The 19,631-nt window shown below is 41.4% G+C and overlaps 1 protein-coding gene across 3 annotated transcripts in view; it reads right to left on the minus strand.

Moving 5' to 3' along the window:
• Positions 1–1,107: 1,107 nt before the first annotated feature.
• Positions 1,108–19,631, minus strand: part of STK38L (serine/threonine kinase 38 like) — a 42,184-nt gene continuing 23,660 nt past the window's right edge. For 2 of the 3 annotated variants that reach the window (XM_060279469.1, XM_060279468.1), the window contains 6 exons: positions 18,848–18,909; positions 18,486–18,603; positions 18,143–18,266; positions 7,883–7,978; positions 7,264–7,355; positions 1,108–5,607 (listed from right to left, as the gene is read on the minus strand). In XM_060279469.1, the coding sequence (XP_060135452.1) occupies positions 5,480–5,607; positions 7,264–7,355; positions 7,883–7,978; positions 18,143–18,266; positions 18,486–18,603; positions 18,848–18,909 (620 nt within the window). In that variant the 3' untranslated portion in view covers positions 1,108–5,479. The remainder of the gene's footprint in view (positions 5,608–7,263; positions 7,356–7,882; positions 7,979–18,142; positions 18,267–18,485; positions 18,604–18,847; positions 18,910–19,631) is intronic. The other variant, XM_035126721.2, reaches the window with a different exon arrangement.

A 19,631-nucleotide genomic window follows, 5' to 3' on the forward strand; every position in this document is an offset into this window, starting at 1 on the left:
AGCGATCTGCCGCCACTTCTCCGCCTCGGACACGCTCATCCCGGCAACTCCGAAGTAGCCCAAAAATGATTAGGAGGTTGCTGTCACAGTGGCCGGAGTGGACTACTTCAGAGTAACGACGCTACGCAGCTCTGCATTTTATTCTTTTATTGGTGCTGCGTATTTACAGTGCTCAAGTCATTGCTATTTACACGGAGCGATGTTGTCAGTCGGTTTCAGAACCTCCTAATGGCTTTTGGCGCGTCTTTCTCCAACACAAAAGCTTTGGCAGACCCATCCTCTTGCCCCTCCTCTTCCTGCGTAATTCTGGAGTTGGAGGGATGGGTCTTCCCCCCTTGCTTGCCCCTTCCTGTCCCACCTGGGACCCTGGCTCCTCTACCTTGCCTGAGCCTCGGACACGACTTCCTGCTTCCCCACTGGAATCGGAACTCTCCCTGCTTTCCCCTTTGCTCGGGGACGGGCTTGAACTCAGGAGGGGAGGGACTTCGCGATATCCCCTGTCCCTCACACCGGCCATTTCAGGGACAGAACCCTCAAGGTCCTTTGCAGCCTCCCCGTGATCCATTCTAGAGGTGGAAAGGAGCCCAGAGACCCCTCTGGCCCCCAACTTGGTGGGGTGCAAATGTGGAGCCCTCCATTTTTTCCAGAGACCTTATTCATCCATCCATTCATACTACACTATACTGGCTGATGATGGACATGACAGTCCAGCAACATTAAGAGGGCAACAGGTTCCCCACCATTGCCTTCTGTGATGGCCTAGCACCATGTCTAGCGCAAAGCTTTATTTTTATGCAAGGCATTATCAACTGTACAGCCCCCAGATCAATGCTTATGAATATGGAACTGGGGACTTTGAACCCTAAAAGAAGTCTTGGGCCATTTCCAATCATACATACTTGTTGACAGATGCCAGGCATTTTGATTCCATCACTCCAGTTTTGTACAACCTGCACTGTTTGTCTGTTTGCTTCCAAGCTCTATTCAAGGTGCTGGTGTTGAACTGTGACTAATTTTGAATTATTGGTTAATTTACTGATTGAACAATATAAATGTTTTGAATTTTATATTTTACATTTAAGTTTATTGTTATTGCTGAAAAATTTTTCTTTTGACTGTATAACTTTGCTAAATAAACAAACCACTTGGGACCGCTTTCTTTTGTACATTTCTCACACTCCGCTATATTGGTAAAGATAAAGTGCTTTATATGCATTATAACACTGACACCAGATGATGCTGTGGAGACCAGTCTTTAGCCAACGGGATTTCCCTGTATGAAGTTTACAACACATTTAACTGAATCGCTTCTTTGATGTGTCTGATCCACTCATTAACTAGGCATCATCTGAAACTTTATTCCAGCTCCCTCAACCTGTGGTGAACACCCACTCTAGGTATTTCAGGCATGTCATTTTTCAAAAAGACCTCTAGATTATGATGATGGGGGGGGTCTGGTGCCTTGCCAGATTGGAGTTATTATATAATAATTTATTATTTATACCCCACCCACCTGGCTGAGTCTCCCCAGCCACTCTGTGTTTGGGTTTGTTGGTTTGTTTTGTAGTTTTTAATGCTTCATTTGGCTTGGGGATTATTATTTTTAAAAAACAAACCTGTTTTGATACTGTACCTCATTAGTTCCTCAAAAATTAGGTGGGGCATACATTTTTGAAACAAAAAAATGATAAAATTAAGAAGCAAGCTGTTGAGAGTACTTAAAAATGCTCTCATGCAGATGTGTTCAAAAGCATAAATGGAGAACAGGGCAGCATGAAAATCAAAACAAAGTTGGTCCAAGGTATATGTAAAAAGAAAAGAAAATAGCAGAAAATGCTTAATATTGCAGAACAGATCCCGACTAAACCTCAGAAAGAACTTTCTGACTACGAGAGCTGTTCGACAGTGGAATGAACTCTCTTGGATGGTTGTGGACTCTCTTTCCTTGGAAATTTTAAAGCAGAGGTTGGATGGCCATCTCTCTTGGATGCTTTAGCTGAGATTCTTGCATTGTAGGAGGTTGGACTAGGTATCCTTGGAGTCCCTTCCAACTCTACAGTTCTCTGATTCTATTCCATTATTTAATCAAGGTGACATGATGAAGAAGTACTTAATGTGTTATGTTTGAACAACATCCAGGCAAGAGGACTAGTAGCTGTGGCAATGACCCAGGTGGAGAATTCCTCCTATCTACCTACAGTTCCATAAAAATGCTCTTTTAGAAACAATGAAAGATTGTACTTTCATATGCTTTCCCATGTAAAACATGGTGCATGTATATAAAACTAGTATGTGACATCTGGGACCAATGGAATTTGTTGTAGTCCAACATCTGGAGGGCACTAGGTTGGTAAATGCTGTTGCAGACTCTTCCACCTGCATTCCAGCACACATTTTGCAGGGCTGTACCATAGATTTCTGAACAGCTGTGAAGTTTGCACCACTACCGTCTGAATATTTCCTTTTTAAAGAAACCAGTGCTGCTCTTGCGGCCACAGGCTAAATACCTTGGCAATTTCATCCACATTGGACCAATAGTCCAGAAAAAACTTTTGTTACATGCTGTGATTTCTTCTATTCACTCAGCTTTTGGAAGTGCAATTCCATCAGGATTCTATTGTACAGAATAAACTATCATGAGGCGGGCCCATTTTCAAATCTAATGAAAATATTTTTCATTTTGCAGCCGCTTAGCACTGCAGTGCTATTATGGCAATAATAATAATAATGGAAAAGGCAGGATTGTGGGGGTGGGGCGGGGCTGCAAAGTGTTTTGAAGAGCCTTAGAGGAGCCTCCAAGATCACACGGGTATAAAACAACAGTAAATGTAAACTACAACTTGTAGAAAAGAATGCCATGTTTATTTAATATGCTGTAAAAAGCCTTATATAAATCTTTATAATGCTTTCTAGTGTAACTTTCCCCAAACCACAACTAATGAATTTGTATATTTAAAAAAGAGAGAAAATATAGATTGTAATTGCCATTCAATTATCAAGTGATATTTTTTTTGAAATTTTAATCATTAAACAAGGTCAAGGTACTTTTCAAGCACTGGCTATTTACTGGGGAAGAGCTGTGCACAAATGTGCAAAAGAAATAAATCAAAGAGAAAAAGCAAAAACTCATTCACATGGTTTTCTGCATCTTTTCATGGGCTGTTGCTGTAAAAACTAGAACGAGTTCCCAGAGTACTACTATTTTGCCCAGAGATACAGAACCTGTGACTCTCCTGATGTTGGAATACAGCCCCCATCTTTCCTAATGATTAGCCATACTGACTGGGGCTGATGGGAGCTGGAGTCCCAACAATTTCTACCCACTGCCAGCAAGCAAACAAGCAAGCAAGAGGGCTGGCATGGAGGGAGTAGCTATATGGGTTTACAAGCAGGTCCTCTTGAAGAGCAGTAGTAGCGGGAAGTTTTGCTGCCTTCTGATGTGCTTCAGCACTTCGGATAATGGAGCGTATTCCAGATACCATAGGGAAATAAAATAAAACTATTACTTTAATCATGCAGCCTATGAAGTCTTCTGTGATCAGTTAACGAGGGTAATTCAGGTTAATACCAGGTTCTCTCTCACTGCATCCAGTGACTGTGGCTTTGTATAACCAACCTTTAAAAAAATAAAACCTCTAGCAAAACAAAGCAAAAAGTGCAATTGCTCTAGCTATATTAGATTTCAAATACTGGCAACATTGGTTGTTCTGGATCATTTCCCCATACAAAACTCTGTCCATTTATTCATTGCACAGCTCTCCTGCCAACAGGCAGATAGGGGATGAACATGGAAGCTTGCATATTTGTATGCTACTTCTCATGAAACCTCTATTACCTGTAGAAAGTTAGCATGGCAGGAAAAGAATTTTAGAATTCTTCCCAACATGCAGCTAGTTGCTTAAAAGCAGGAACTCTATTCAATTTTTTCTTTAACTTGGAAGATGCAACTTGTCCACCACTCTGGTTCTGAAGTGGTCCATTTACAAAGAGGGCTGTGCTATGTGATATTTGCAAGTTTGTAAGTTCATCTCCAATTCCTTGTACTAAAACAACAACAGCTATAAATATTAGTCAACCCAACCCTCACCTCCCGAAGTTAAAACCATGTGAGTAATTTAATTCTTCTTAAAAGGGACACAGGTGGCGCTGTGGGTTAAACCACAGAGCCTAGGGCTTGCTGATCAGAAGGTTGGTGGTTCGAATCCCTGCGACGGGGTGAGCTCCCATTGCTCGGTCCCAGCTCCTGCCAACCTAGCAGTTCGAAAGCACATCAAAGTGCAAGTAGATAAATAGGAACCGCTACAGCGGGAAGGTAAACGGCGTTTCCATGTGCTGCTCTGGTTTGCCAGAAGCGGCTTTGTCATGCTGGCCACATGACCTGGAAGCTGTACGCCGGCTCCCTCAGCCAATAACGCGAGATGAGCGCCGCAACCCCAGAGTCGGTCACAACTGGACCTAATGGTCAGTGGTCCCTTTACCTTTAAACACCACATGTTGACAAGAAGTGAACCATATATACTTCTAGTAAACAGAACTGTATAAATTTGCAATCAAGCCATTTCAGGATCTTTGGTACTCAGAGCAGAATAAAATGGCACAACAAACCATCAAGGGGAAGTTAATGCAGGAGGAAGAAAATGAAAGAAAGAAAAGGTAGGTTGTACACTGCTTTTCGAAAGCATGTTCGGCTGCTGTTTAGCCTGTCCGTTTCCCAGATTTTTCTCCTCTCTAGAAGTTTTCCACTATGAAGCTGTAGTTTAATTGATTTCACAGTACCATTTCTTCCCTGAAAATAAAAGAATTGCAGCTCTCTCCGCAGAGGTTTATAATGCTAAATATACTGGGTCCCGGGTCCCATTTCTATACCAGTTCCAATCTGAAGAGAATAGCCTTCAAAGTAGTTTGTTTCAACCAGTATATGCATTTGTTTCAAGCAGTTCCATGGCAAAATCTTATGTCATCACATGCCGTCTGTAGGAAACCTATCTAATAGAGTTACAAAAAAGTGGCTTCTGGTTTTCATACTGCATATCTAAAACCCTGCCCAGGTTAAACACACAACAGGCAACATTACTGAGAAGCAATGTTGCTTCTTACAAATGTGATATGGGTTGAACCCCTGGGCAAATTAGACACATTACAGTACAGAGCCACAATACAAACAGAGGCATAATTGACCTTCATACACACACACACGGCAGATACAAAGATGTCCATTCCTTTTTTATTCCAGTACCTTTGTTATAATAAAGTTAACAAAAATATTCACTATTAAAAAAAAGAGTGAAAGAGAGAGAGGGGGGGAGAAGCCAGCTGGCACTGCCAACTAATTCTTGTAGTAGTCTTAGAAATCCTAATCCGGTAGAATTTCCTAGTTTCAGTCCATCGTTGTGACCATTTCAGTGTATTAAGATCTATGCCAAGCGGGTCTTGGTGATGCAGAAGCTACCTGAGTTCTTTGTTTTATTTCTGCTGTGTTTCACAACTTTCCAGCATTCATGTACGAAGGGATGGAGCCACGCTGAGTGAGCCCTTCAAACCTTTTGTAAGTATAATTAAGAAAAACCCAGTCCTTGGACTTGTAGTCAGGTTCCGTGGTGTTTGGCACTAGAATGCAAAAGTAAAGATTATAAATATACATGCATATGCACAGAGTCAAGCTTCAAGCAATGCCAAACTAAATTAATATTGAAGACGGAAGTTAATCATTCGCACAGTATGACCTTTAAATTACACAAATAAAATGGTGATGCATTTTACAGAGTTTACTTAGGATCCGAGAGTGAACAAGAGGCTAACTTCACACATTAAACTTGGACCCCTTCAGAATGCTTGGAGATTCATCTGTATTGCTCTTATTTATAGGCATGATTTTTCTAGTTTACATTTGCATTATCCCCAAAACTTCTTGCAGTAACAGAGTTGCCATATTTCAAAAAGTGAAAATCCAGACTTCTTTTGGCAAAAATCTCCAAAAAAACAAAACCAACCCATGAAGTTTTTAAGTTTTTTTAAAAAAAATTCACCAAAAAAACAACACTTCCAACATGTGTTGCCATATGCCCTGGTTTTCCTAGACATTTCCCCAGATTTTCAGAAATTCCATCTAGACACTATTTTCGATGGCCGAATCCCGGCTATGTCTGGGAAATTCCAGACGTATAGCAGCCCTGGAAAAGACCCTGATGTTGGGAAAGAAGGAGGGGACGACAGAGGACGAGATGGCTGGACAGTGTTCTTGAAGCTACAAACATGAGTTTGACCAAACTGCGGGAGGCAGTGGAAGACAGGAGTGCCTGGCGTGCTCTGGTCCATGGGGTCACGAAGAGTCGGACACGACTAAACGACTAAACAACAAATGCAGTAAGAAACACTAGTTGGAAGCCCACCCTAAAGGCAACCAGCTCCCTTCAGATTAAATAAGTTTTCTAACTACAGGGAGGAACTTCTTACTTCTGTAGCTTTCTATCTCTCAGACTCTTCCTTTATCTTTGGAATACCCCACTTTCCAACTCTTTTTCCTTAGTACTTCTATTTCCCTTGTTCTGCCACTTCAGTCCTTTCCCTCATTATATCCTAGACCCCTGGTCGTTCTTATTTTATTTTGTATTAATTGTTTTATACAAAGCCCACCCACAGTCTCTTCCCCTCTGTACAATATGCTCAGCTAATAGCACAACAACCTCTTCTGTACACACAGCCCCGCAGTGAAATTAGGGCAGCTCAGCCAATCACTGACAAAATAAATCCATTAGTGCATTACAGTATATATTTTTCTGATCAGTTAGAAGCGAAGAACACTTCAGTTCCATTTTAGTTTCTCATTTTCATCTTGTTTTTTATCAGAAGTAGTCAAAGTAGCTTAACAAAAGAAGACATACACAATTTATATCAAAACCCAATTAAAATGATAGATGCATAAGGTACAAACAGGTTTAAAAGCAAGCAGTAAAAAATGTTAAAAAGCCAACAGCAGCAAACCAAAAATATGCTGATTAGGTTTACATAAATTTGCTTGTAACACCTCGGTTTATAATGAGAAGTTAAGGAACACAAAGCACAGGTACAGGGGATAAAGTGAAAGATGATAGCAAAGACGTACAACATTTCTCCCATGTGCCAGGGAGATGTAAGAGGCCTCCTAAACTGTAAGAGATGGGGTGGCCCGCAGATAACAAAAAACAAGAACTCTGCAATGGGGCCTTATTCCCAAAATTGTGTGGTTCATTTAATCCATATTGTAGCATTAATGTGCACTCTCACCTGGCTGTAAAATATCAGATTCTGGGAATTCATCAAAGTTGGAAGTGTCATCAATACTTTTGATCTCTATAGTGATTGCAGCTGGTCTCTCTCTACAGCAAAACAAAAACACCAGAGTAGTGAACAGCACAAGCAACTTTATAATCATCTCACAGTGCATAAAAAAAACCCTAACAACATCACAACTTTCTAGGAGGCTTCACTAGATCACGTAGATGTTAGAGATACTGTATATTTGCTCCATTCTATTGCTATTATTTCATCGAGGACCCGAGGATTAAGTGCTGAATGCAGCCCACTGGATCTCTCTGTATAGCCATTGGGACTATCTCCATGCCACAACCCTCACAAGCCCTGCTTCACATCCTTATTAAGTGCTTTTGCCTGGCTGGAAGGTGCCCTTGATTTGTCTGGATAGAGAATAATGTTTGAGTGCAGGTGTTTGTGTAGGAACATCTGACTTCTGCTGGAATGTAGCCTACTGTACAAAGATAAGAGTTGCATCTGTTGGCCCTGTCTACTTTTTGCCTCTGGGTGTCGGAAGACTGACCACAAGGGACTGCAGTCCTTGGCCTGAAAAAGGTTTCCCATTCCTGCTTTAATCTTTCAGCAACTGTACCTGATATGTCCCCAATCAACACCTTCAAAAAATGGGTGACTCTTAAGTTCTTCTACTCCATTGCTACCAATTCTGTTTTCTGCATCAACGCAAAATCTGAGAGAAAGAAAACATGACAAAATGTTGGTCACCAATGGAAAATCGCTACTGACACCCGGGAGAATTTGTAAGGGAGTTTTAGGTTCCCTTACTAATTCTAAGAAAACTGATGAAACTTGTGCGGCTTGCAAGACATTCCCATAGTTCCTTATTTTCTTCATACACAAATGTGCAGATGAGACAAGAACCACTTCTTCCCCATGGCTTCTTCACTTACCAGAGGACTTTGGGCTACATAGACAACCAACAAGGGATGGACACAACACCCCTCTTGCCACCCCATGGAAAAAAGAGTAACCAAAACAGAACATAGACAACTTTCTATTGGATAAAATCCAATTTTTGAAAACAAATAAATCTGATAATGGGCTAGTAAGAATCACAAGGACATAAATCTGACATCAGGAATCACAAGACAGAGAAACCAGTAGGAGAACACTTCAATCTCCCAGGACATTCTATACAAGATCTCAAAGTAGCTGTTTTATTACAGAAAAATTTCAGAAACAGACTGGAAAGAGAAGTTGCTGAATTGCAACTCATTACCAAGCTTAGAACCATGGAGAGACCTGGTCTGAATAAGGACACTGGATTCTTATCTCATTATACACAATCAAGCTTTCTTTAGCACCTCACCCCTTGCTTTTTCCTGCAAGACCAATTGCAGTCATTAACAGTCGTTAACAGTCATCAAAAGGTTTACCACTCCTATCAGCCCATCACCCATTCCCACCACCTTTCTGAGTAATACCCCTCCCCACCCTCTGACTATACATAGGATCTGGGGACTTCTGTTTCAGCGTATCTGAAGAAGTGTGCATGCATACGAAAGCTCATACCTATGACAAACTTAGTTGGTCTCTAAGGTGCTACTGGAATGATTTTTTTAAAATTTTTTTGACTACGTCAGACCAACACAACTACCTACCTGTAACTAGTACCACATTTAGGATTATAGTGTACATTTCCATTTTTTTCAAAACACAAAAGCTATTGACCCATATAGCAACCCTGTAAGTTAGGTCAGTGTTATCTCTATATTCCCAGCACATAACTAAGGCAGAGAGATAATATACCAAGTTTAAAATCTTATTTACCTGTGCTTTTAGCAAATAAGGATATTGATTTTATCACTGCCACCATTCTATTTTAACATTATCATGGTTTATTGTTCCATCATTTTAAAATGTTTTATTTTTATTTTTTCCACAATGTTTTTATTACTGGATGCTGCTCTAGTGATATATCTATATCTATCTATCTATCTATCTATCTATCTATCTATCTATCTATCTAGTACAGGAAGAATGCTATGCAAACAAGTAACTAGTTTTCCTAAGGTTACATTGTGGGTTGCAGAAATGTCATTGAACTAAGAATTTCCAAGATCATACATAGCTCAAGCTATTAAGACTTCTTAGTTTTGTGGTTATTTTACACTAGATTCTTTTAACTGCCTTCCCACTTTTTGCCTCTGTGAGATTTTATTCTCTGTGAGATTTTATTGCCATACAGATTTTATTCTGTAAACTGCTCCAAAAGCAATGGCTGAAGAACTGCTAATAAATATTTAAAATATAAATAATTTATATAAGTAAAATAAAAACATACAAGCATTTTAGAGCATTTCATCTGAATGATTCTGTTCCTCTTATTTCAATTTAATTGCACGGCAAATTTTAAAAAGTCTTAAAGCTTAAATTTCTTTAGATACTGACACACACCAAATTCCTTAAACCAACTAGATAATTGTGCCTTTACCTTGTAACACACCCAGGGCTGATTCAGGTTTTTTTTTTTTTAATACAAGGGCATGGGGAAAGTAAGGGCTGGAAAAAATCCTTGTGGTGAACAGCTACATTGCCAGAGTAGCAGAGATAGGAAGTTCTGAGGTGCAATTTGAACAGGGTATGGGGATAATTATGAAGGTGCTGCACTATCAGTGACTATAGCCAAATGGTAAATCACAGACTTTGTACATATTGAGATCCCTATTTAAGTCCCTGAATGAGATTAAAGGATCTTAAAAGCAGACTGTGCTGAACTAGAATAAGAAAATTCCTTCAGTAGCACCTTAAAGACCAACTAAGTTTATATTTTGGTATGAGCTTTCGTGTGCATGCACACTTCTTCAGATACACTAGAAACAGAAGTGTCAGACCCTATATATATACAGAGGGTGGTGGGTGGGAATGGGAGATGGGCTGATGGGAGTGGTAAACCTGTAGATGGGTGTTAATGGCTGCTGATGGCTGCAATTAGTCCTGGGCTGAGGTGCTAAAGAAAGCTTGTGCTGAACTAGGAGGACAATGTGCAGACTGTGCCTAAGGCAGCCTTGAGGAAGCTGGTTTCTGTATGTTCCTGGAGACTCCTGTGCACCTTAGGAGGTGTGCCTGGTTTTAGTAAGCTGCTAACCAGACACTCCATTTTCATAATCTCTCTCTAATTTTTATTAAATTCTCAAAAAAAACCAAAAAGAAAATTGACAAAGTTAACCAAACTCAAATTAACCATAAAAATGACAAATTAATTTCCAATTTAGTACAGTGATGCCTCGCTATACGAATGCCCTGCTAGACGAATTTTTCGCTAGACGAATGGGTTTTGCGATCAGAGGTTGCCTCGCAAGACGACAAGACGCCTGTCAGCTGATCTTCCTTTGCCTCCTTTGCCCGCTACAGCTGGTTCCCCTTTGTGTTCCTCTGGTCTCTGCCGGTTGCCGCGAGCAGTGAGGGGCAACCGGCAGAGACCAGTGGAACACAAAGGGGAACTAGCAGGGCTAGAAGGGGGAGAAGCGGAGGAACGGATCTGTTCCTCCGCTTCTCCCCCCGCCGCTACGCACAGAGCTGGCATCGGACGGGGATTTTTCCTCAGGTTGTGCTAGACCCTGACAGAACTGCTGTTCCCGCCTTCAAGCTGAGTGTGTGCTAGACCAAGTGTGCTCTAGAACACAAATAGCACCACTGTCTCTCCCTAACAACTCCTGTTGCAGGGGTACATGAGAGGCAGGCTGCACCAGCTTCACTACAACACCACATTTTGCTGTAAGCCTGGTGAAAGCCATTCCAACTAAAATCATCCATACAGTTGCATATAAGAATAAGCAACCAACTGTACCATACTACACAGTTACTGCCAGGAGGATCCACTGCAAATCAATCCATCATGCATTCATTCATTCATGCTGTCACGGTGGCCGGAGTAGGCTACTTCAGAGTAACGACTCTACACAGCTCTGCATTTTATCTTTTATTGGTGCTGAGTATTTACAGTGCTGATGGCAGTGCTATTTACAAAGACACATCTGTTCAGCTTGAATCAGAACCTCCAAGTGGCTTTTGGCGCGTCTTGCGCCAGCATAACAACTTGGGGAGACCCATCCTCTTCCCCCGACGCTTTCTGCGCAGTTCCGGAGTTGGGGGGACTGGTCTGCCCCCCTTCCTGTCCCACCTGGGACGATGGCTCTTCTACCCTGCCAGAGCCTTGGACACCACTTCCTGTTTCCCCACTTGAGCTGGAGCTTTCCCTCTTTTCAGCCTCGCTCGGGGCTGGGCTGGAGCTCAGGAGGGGAGGGGCTTCGCGATATCCCTTGCCCCTCACACATACATACAATAAATCCCAAATAGTGGCAGTCTACTCAGGGCTGAAAATAGTATTAAACTAGCACCAAAATAAACAAACAAACAAAAAAGATGGTGGGCAACAGCAGCAGCAGGGCAGTTGAATAATTTTTTCAACACCACCACCATTTCCCCCTACACCAAAATTCCAATCTTGAAAGTTCAATAGAGCACTGCTACTACTAATACTACAACAACTACGTCCCACCCACCTACCTACTACTTACCCACCAACACAACTCCAGATTTTGCCTTGGTGCTAAGTCAGTTTCAGCTTGCAGTGGTGTTCCATAAAGCTGGAGGACACAGCCTCCAATCCTAAGTGAAGTGAATGCACTCTCAGAGAGGCAGTGTCTGCGGTGTGGGGGGAAGAATAACATTGTCCCCGGGTAAAAATATTACAAGTTGAATGCAGGGAAAGTGCATTAGCTCCTCAGCTGAACAGAATAAACAGAACCAAGAAGTTACTCAGCAGCATACTGGCTCAAAATACTTAGGCTATATCTGGCTGCAGCAGAGGGAGAAATGGGACAAGAAGGCTCTGCAGAGATCTGCTTCATTTGCATACTCCTCTCTCTGAACTGCTTCCACTCAAGCAGGCCATTGAAAAAACTCCAACTTTAAGAAATCGTGTCTGAGTTCACTTTCCCCCCCCTCTTCCTCTTCCAATCCTTTTTCCTTTTGAGCCATGACTTTTAGATTGCAAGCCTGCAGGCAGGGACTGTCTTGCTTCTTGTTCATTCTTAATCTTATGCAAGCTGAGCCCTTTTTGGCTGAAGAACAGAGTAAAAATGCTTAAAACACTGACATCTACATTGCTAAACTTGGATCAACTAGTCCTACTATCTTGCCCACATTACGCAAGTGGATACCACCAATTAAAGGTTTTGCCTTAACTTATTGTAAGGATCTTTCCTGCAGAATCTTGCTTCTGCTCCTAATTTCAGGAGTGATTTTCCACCATAACTTCAATAGTTTACAACTGATTGGACTTCACTTTGCTTCAAAACATAGATTAACAAAGCAGATTTTATTGGGCTTTGTGAAAATTAGGGGTACTTTCTAACATAATGCCAGTGTTGTGGGTGTGGGTAAATGCCAGGATCTGTCCAGGTCTTCTTAGGCCCCTATGCCTGGGCAGGACGTCTGGAACACCTTCAGCATACACCCGGGAATCATGGACTCATAACTGGGCTTTATGAGCACCAAATCAGCAGTAAACAGCAGAAGCATTTGTAGAGGTTTCAAAACATTCCTCATTTATTTCTATTAACTACTGCATATTTACAGATCTGGCTTTGTGAGTGTTACAGCCTCTCACTTAGCCATCTTGTCTACAGAAGATATTAAACTGCACACAGCACACAGCAGAGAGCAGAGTCAGGAATGAAAAACAACAAAGTAACAATTCCTAACTGTTCCCTCCCAACAGCAGATATCACCAGATTTTCAGAATGGGAGGGGTGAAAATGCTCACAACCTCCCCCTTTTCATTCTGACCATTATGAAAATCTAGCACAAAAGCAATTTCTTTACATATATACCAAGTTGTTCCTTATTAACAGCTTTAGTCAAAGCATCAGCAGGTATTTCTTTCCCTGGCATATATGAGACTTTTACAACTCCTTTCTGAATGCATTCTCTGGCACGGTGCAATTTGATTAGCAAATGTTTTGTTCTTTGCTTGCACCCTTCTGAATGGATTAGTTCTATGCAGGCTTTGTTGTCCTGATAAACTTGAACTGGACAACAAATTTTTACTCTCATATCCTCACATAGTTGCAACAACCACTCTACATTCATGAGGGAAAAATTTAAAGCGTTGAGTTCTGCTTCACATGAACTCATGCTTATTGTTGCCTGTTTCTTACAAGACCAATCAAATAGGCACTGATTGTACAAATAACACACACCTGAGGTGCTCTTGCCATCAGTTGTATCACTACCAAAACTGGCATCGGCATAGATCTCAAGACCTCCAGATTTTTGGCTAGTAAGCTTCAACCTGTAATGCATAGTGCCTTTTAAATACCTAACTATGCGTTTCAGTGCCTTCCAGTCTTGCACTGTAGGTTGATTTACATATCTGCTGAGCAAATTTACGCTAACAGCAATGTCTGGTCTTGTGCACCTTGCTATAAAACTAAGTTTACCCAAAACACTTCTGAACAATGTAGTGTCAGGAAAAACATTAGCATTAGTATCATGTTGGTACCCTGTGACCATGGGGGTGTCTACAGAATTGGCATCTGTCAGATTTAATTTTTCAATCACATCATTGATCTTACGTGATTGATGCAGCAAAACATCACCTTGCTTATTTCTCTCTACTTCCAGTGAGAGATAATTGCTGACTTCCCCTAGGTCTTTCATATCAAAATGCTTTTGCAGTTTTGCAAGAGTGGTTTTGTAAATATTTGCATCCTTCCAGAAAAACAAAATATCATCCACAAAACAAATGCAGTACAATTTGTGCTGGTTAGATTCTTTAACAAAAACACAAGAATCAGCCTTTCCTTGCTGGAAACCTAAGGAAAACAGCACTTCTGTCAGCTTAGTGTGCCAGCATCGAGCACTTTGTTTTAGACCATACAGGGATTTTTTTAATTTACACACCATTCCCTTTTTTATCTGCACTCCGTCTGGCGGTGACATGTAAATACTCTCATTGAGAATTCCGTACAAAAACGCAGTATTTACGTCGTGATGAGATATGGTCATGCCCTCTTCTGCAGCAATTTTCATCAACAGCCTAACTGTCTCAAATTTGACTGTCGGTGAATATGTCTCATGATAGTCCTGATCAGGAACTTGAGAAAAACCACGTGCAACTAATCTGGCTTTATATCTGACCACTTTACCAGTCTGATCAGTCTTGGTTTTGTAAATCCACCTGCTGTCTACAAGTTTCATGCCTGGTTCTACTGGAACCAATTCCCACGTGTCATTTTGCTTTAGGGAATTCAATTCAGCTTTCATGGCATTAAGCCAAGGTTCGGCATCTTTTTCAGGTAAATTTTGAACCTCTTTGTAGTTAGTTGGTTCAAAAACTGAGTTTGGATTGCTAGTGGCAGCCATATCTGAAATAGCAGCTTTAGCAAATTCTTTAGAAAATCGTTTAGGTGCTTGTCCCTTGGTAGTTCTCTCAGATCTACGCAATACTCTGGGATCCTCTGGGTCTGGTTCCTCCTCCTTGGGAGAATGGTGACCTGTATCTGGCAAAGATTCTACCTCTAGATCAGTGTCAGACCCATCTGATTTCTTAAAAGAGGTCTTTTCATTCTGATCATCTGTATCAGTGTCAGAATCTGTGCTACCATCAGCATCAATTACAGGTTTTGCCTCTTTGTTAATTGGTTTCACCACCTCATCATCTGAAATGGGATGACATTGAAAAATGCCAACTTTGTCCCATTTTGGATTACAATCCATGCTTCTGGTCAGCCTAATTGTGTTTGTGTCTGTCATCAGCACACGATAAGAACCTTTTTCATAACCTAGAAAAATGCCATGTTGACCAGATTTGCTCAGTTTGTCACCTTGCAGAGTGTGCACCCAAACTTCAGAACCGAAAATTTTTAAATGTTTTACAAACGGTTTCCTTTTGAACAGCATTTCGTATGGGGTGCAATCAATGGCTGATTGATACCTGCGGTTGTAAATATAGGTGAAACACGATAGAGCTTCAGCCCAGAAGGGGTTGGGTAGGCCTGAATCATGCAACAGAGTTTTAATTCCTTGTTGCAAGGTCTGGTTTACTCTTTCACATAAACCATTCTGCCATGGAGATCTGGGCGTGGCAGTCATGTGCTCTATGCCCTGTTCAGCAGTAAAGTTTTCAAACTGTTCTGAACAAAATTCTCCACCCCTGTCAGTAAAAAGACAACGTACATGCTCATCGTGAACATTCCTGAGCCATGCACAAAATTTTTGAAACTTAGAGAAGGCTTCAGACTTCTTTTGTAACATATAGACCCAAACATATCTAGAATAGGCATCTATCAGAACCAAAAAATAACATGAGTTTCCTCTAGAGAGCGCTAGAGGTCCAACCAAGTCTGCATGCACAATCTCATAAGGTTTCTTAACCTCCCTCCCAGATTTTGTACCTTTGGGAGCTTGCTTAATTTTGTTCTCTGCACATGAGACACATTTCATATGATAAGGACACTTTTGAACTTTCATGCCCTCAACCATATTTTGCATTTTACCTACTGCCTGGAAATGCAAATGACCAAACAAACGATGATAATCATGAATACAATGGTTATGCAATTTCTCATTCTTATCTACTGATATATTACAGCATGCCTTTTCAGTTTCTTTAGTTGCTCCAGCAGCTGTACCTGTAACAAAAGGCAATACATATAAACCATCAACACACTTAGCATAAAGAATGAGTTTGTTGTCTCGAAGAATTTCACACCGAGAGTTTGCAAACACCACTTTAAATCCTTGAGCGTCTAGCTGAGAAACACTCAAGAGATTATCCTGCAAATGAGGAGCATACATAACATTTTTAACTGTTGCATTAAGGCTCTGCAAAGAAACCGTTCCCTGAGCCAAACTTTTAATAGTCGTTCCATCCGCTTGATGAATTGCTCCTCCCTGTTTCTCAAGATGAAGAAAGAGATTTTTATCATTGGCCACGTGCCTTGTGGCTCCTGAGTCGACAACAAAAACAGAACGTGTGAGTTGATTAGAACTGCGTGAAATCAAAGCCTTTGATGCAGCTGGCCCTTGGGGTTTTCGGCCTCCTCCCCCTTTGCCTTTGAAGTTGCCCTTCTTCTTTGAAGAGTTTTTACACTGATTTTTAAAATGGCCGACCTCTCCGCAAGAAAAACAGCGGCGCATTTTAAGAGCTTTTGCAACACTTTCACTTTCCCCTGTTGAAGGCTTGTAGGCATTTCCAACAGCCTTGTCCCTGCTTTCTCTAGCAGTCTGTCTGCGATCCCACTCATTCAAGAGCACGCTAGACACATAATCTTCTGTTAGACGGTCATTGGGCAAAGACGACAATTGAGCAGCTACAGCATCATAAGATTCATCCAAACTGTTTATGATAAGCATTGCAAAAACAGCTTCTGAAATATTTAAGTCTCGCTGGACAAGATCCTGTCTGAGACGTTTTAACTGGGCTAGATGGCTGGGCAAATCACCATCTTTCTGTAATTCCAGCCTACACAGCTTTTTAAAGAAAAGCACACTGGATCCTGCATTTTGTCTTAGATGCATATCTCGAAGTTTATTCCAAACAGCCCGTGCAGTCTGCTGGTTCTCCAAATTGACCAACAACTGGTCCTGGACACTCAGAATAATTGTCCCCCTGGCTCTCATGTCTGCCTCATGCCATGCTGGCCATCCATCATCATCCTCATTAGGGGGGTCATCTTCTATAATATGGTAAAGCTTTTCCCTTTGTAAAAGTGCTTTCATTTTGACCTGCCACGTAGGATAGGTCTCTGGTGTAAGGAGAGGAAAAGATAGAGACATCTGGCCAGAATGTGCAGAAGCCATGCCTGTGTTTTGTTAACAGCAAGACACTTCCCTTCATGCACCCCAAATACTCTTGACTCTCTCAGCAACTTCTCTCCCCACTCAGCACAATTAACAGGCAAACTGGAAAAGCGTCTCTGCTGTCTTCTTGGCAGCCAGCAACATACCTTTCTGTAAATCAAACAGCAGCTTGAAAAACAGCTTCAGCTCACAGCTCAACTCCGATGTGCAGCATCAGATGGAAATGGATCAGAAACATCCAATTATCCAACCATCAATAGCCATCTGCAACCACCAGTCTGCTACCAGCAACCATCCGCCTGCTACCATATGTGGGTAAATGCCAGGATCTGTCCAGGTCTTCTTAGGCCCCTATGCCTGGGCAGGACGTCTGGAACACCTTCAGCATACACCCGGGAATCATGGACTCATAACTGGGCTTTATGAGCACCAAATCAGCAGTAAACAGCAGAAGCATTTGTAGAGGTTTCAAAACATTCCTCATTTATTTCTATTAACTACTGCATATTTACAGATCTGGCTTTGTGAGTGTTACAGCCTCTCACTTAGCCATCTTGTCTACAGAAGATATTAAACTGCACACAGCACACAGCAGAGAGCAGAGTCAGGAATGAAAAACAACAAAGTAACAATTCCTAACTGTTCCCTCCCAACAGCAGATATCACCAGATTTTCAGAATGGGAGGGGTGAAAATGCTCACAGTGGGAGCTGGTACAATGTAGCTCCTTCATGTGCCACTGACGTAACACTGGAAGCCTGAATTTATGGGGGAAGGCTTCCGATTCACTTACCTCCCACTCTATCATCCACGTTTGTGAGAAGAGCAATGCTGTTCTGGAGAGTACCTATGTTTGCAGCCCCTCCCACATCCACCTGGATCCACAGGGCAGAGGCTCCCACAGTGGTAAGGCAATGACCAAAGGAATCTCCGTTGCATGCTCAGTGCTAACAAAGCTGTGCATCATTGTGCTTGTTCCACAAGCAGGAAAAGGGTAGTGGAAGAAAACAGAAGCATCAACTCACTTTAGAATTAAGTCCTTGGCTTTTTCTGAAATGGGCACCTCAGGTGGAAATACTAGCGTCTCTTTCCAATTCATAACTTTCCTATATGTTTCTTGAGGTGTTTCAGAGCAGAAAGGGGGATAACCTGAAGAAATGGGGGGGGGAGGGGAAATCATTAAAAATGTTGTACTGATTTGAATGTCAGATTTAGACTAAATTACAGGAAAGGTTATAAATCAGACATAAGACTGAACATAAGCCTGCAAGTCGATCCTTGGCTGTCTCAACAAAACCCTCAGAAAAAGTGTTATTCTCATTGGAAAAGAAAAGGGACAAAAAGATGAACGGGGTCAATAATTCTTACCTATTAGCATTTCATACATAATCACTCCCAACGACCACCAGTCACATAATTTGTTGTAACCCGTTTGCATGAAAACTTCTGGAGCAATATAATCTGGGGTCCCAACAGTAGAGTATGCCTAAAAGCAAGATGATTTTAAGAAAAAGATTTAGTCAATACTCTGGCAATCTTATTAACTTGAGTTATAATAATGTATAAGCATTCACCTGCCATCTAATAACAGCCTTTTAGTTGCTTGAGGAGACTGAGTGACAAGTAGAGGTCGCTGAAAGCATGATTTTTTCAGCAGAAGGCCATCATGCTGAAAAACTTTGCAGAAAGCACTCAAAGGTTTACCATAGCTCACCAAAAACAGGACTTACCAGCTGTCGCCTATTCTTTTTCCATGTTTCTGCTTTTCTTTTAGAGTTCATGTTCTGAAATGCTAATTTGCAAAAACATAAATTACTGCTTTCAATTTTACCAACACAAGAAAAATTCAGATAGGGCACAATCCCAATGTTACCTCTGTACAGTGGGAGCTATGTTAGCATAGTTTAATACTGAAGCTGCACTGGTAAATGTGCAAACAAAAGCCATGTTTAGGGAAGAAGGAATTATGTGGTTACTAGTGGTCAGTTCCTGAATGAGGGTATGAAAGCCAATGCCATCATTCCCCCCTCCACTCTCCAAACTTGCTTAAAACACATTACCAGAGCAATACGGAATCAGGCTTTTCTGAAGCAGCTCCACAGAAGGGTAAATGTGTGAAATTAAGTTTTATAGATGCAAGGGATGGAAAGTGAATGCAACACTGGAAACTGTTCATGCCAAATATTTGTACAGGACTTCAGCACAGAAGACACAGGAAGATGGACTTTGTTTATAACTGAAAAACGGGTATCCCGGTTTTGTTTCTGTGCCGTGATCTTTGGTCTCGTCCACACATGGAGCAAAATCAGATAGCAGAATAGGCCATACCACTTCAAACTGCAGGTGGGGGTGTCATTTTTTAATGCTTGCCAATGTGTATGTGTGTTGTTGTTTTTTTAAAAAACAACAACAACACCTGCAAACAAAAAGCAGGCACATAGTAGTGAGAGTTAGGAGCAGGTTGAACATGAACATATGCTAGTTTTTCTGTGGGTTTTTTAACTTACAGAATTA

The sequence above is a fragment of the Zootoca vivipara genome, chromosome 10 (assembly GCF_963506605.1).
Source record: "Zootoca vivipara chromosome 10, rZooViv1.1, whole genome shotgun sequence".
Classification (NCBI taxonomy): Eukaryota; Metazoa; Chordata; class Lepidosauria; order Squamata; family Lacertidae; genus Zootoca; species Zootoca vivipara.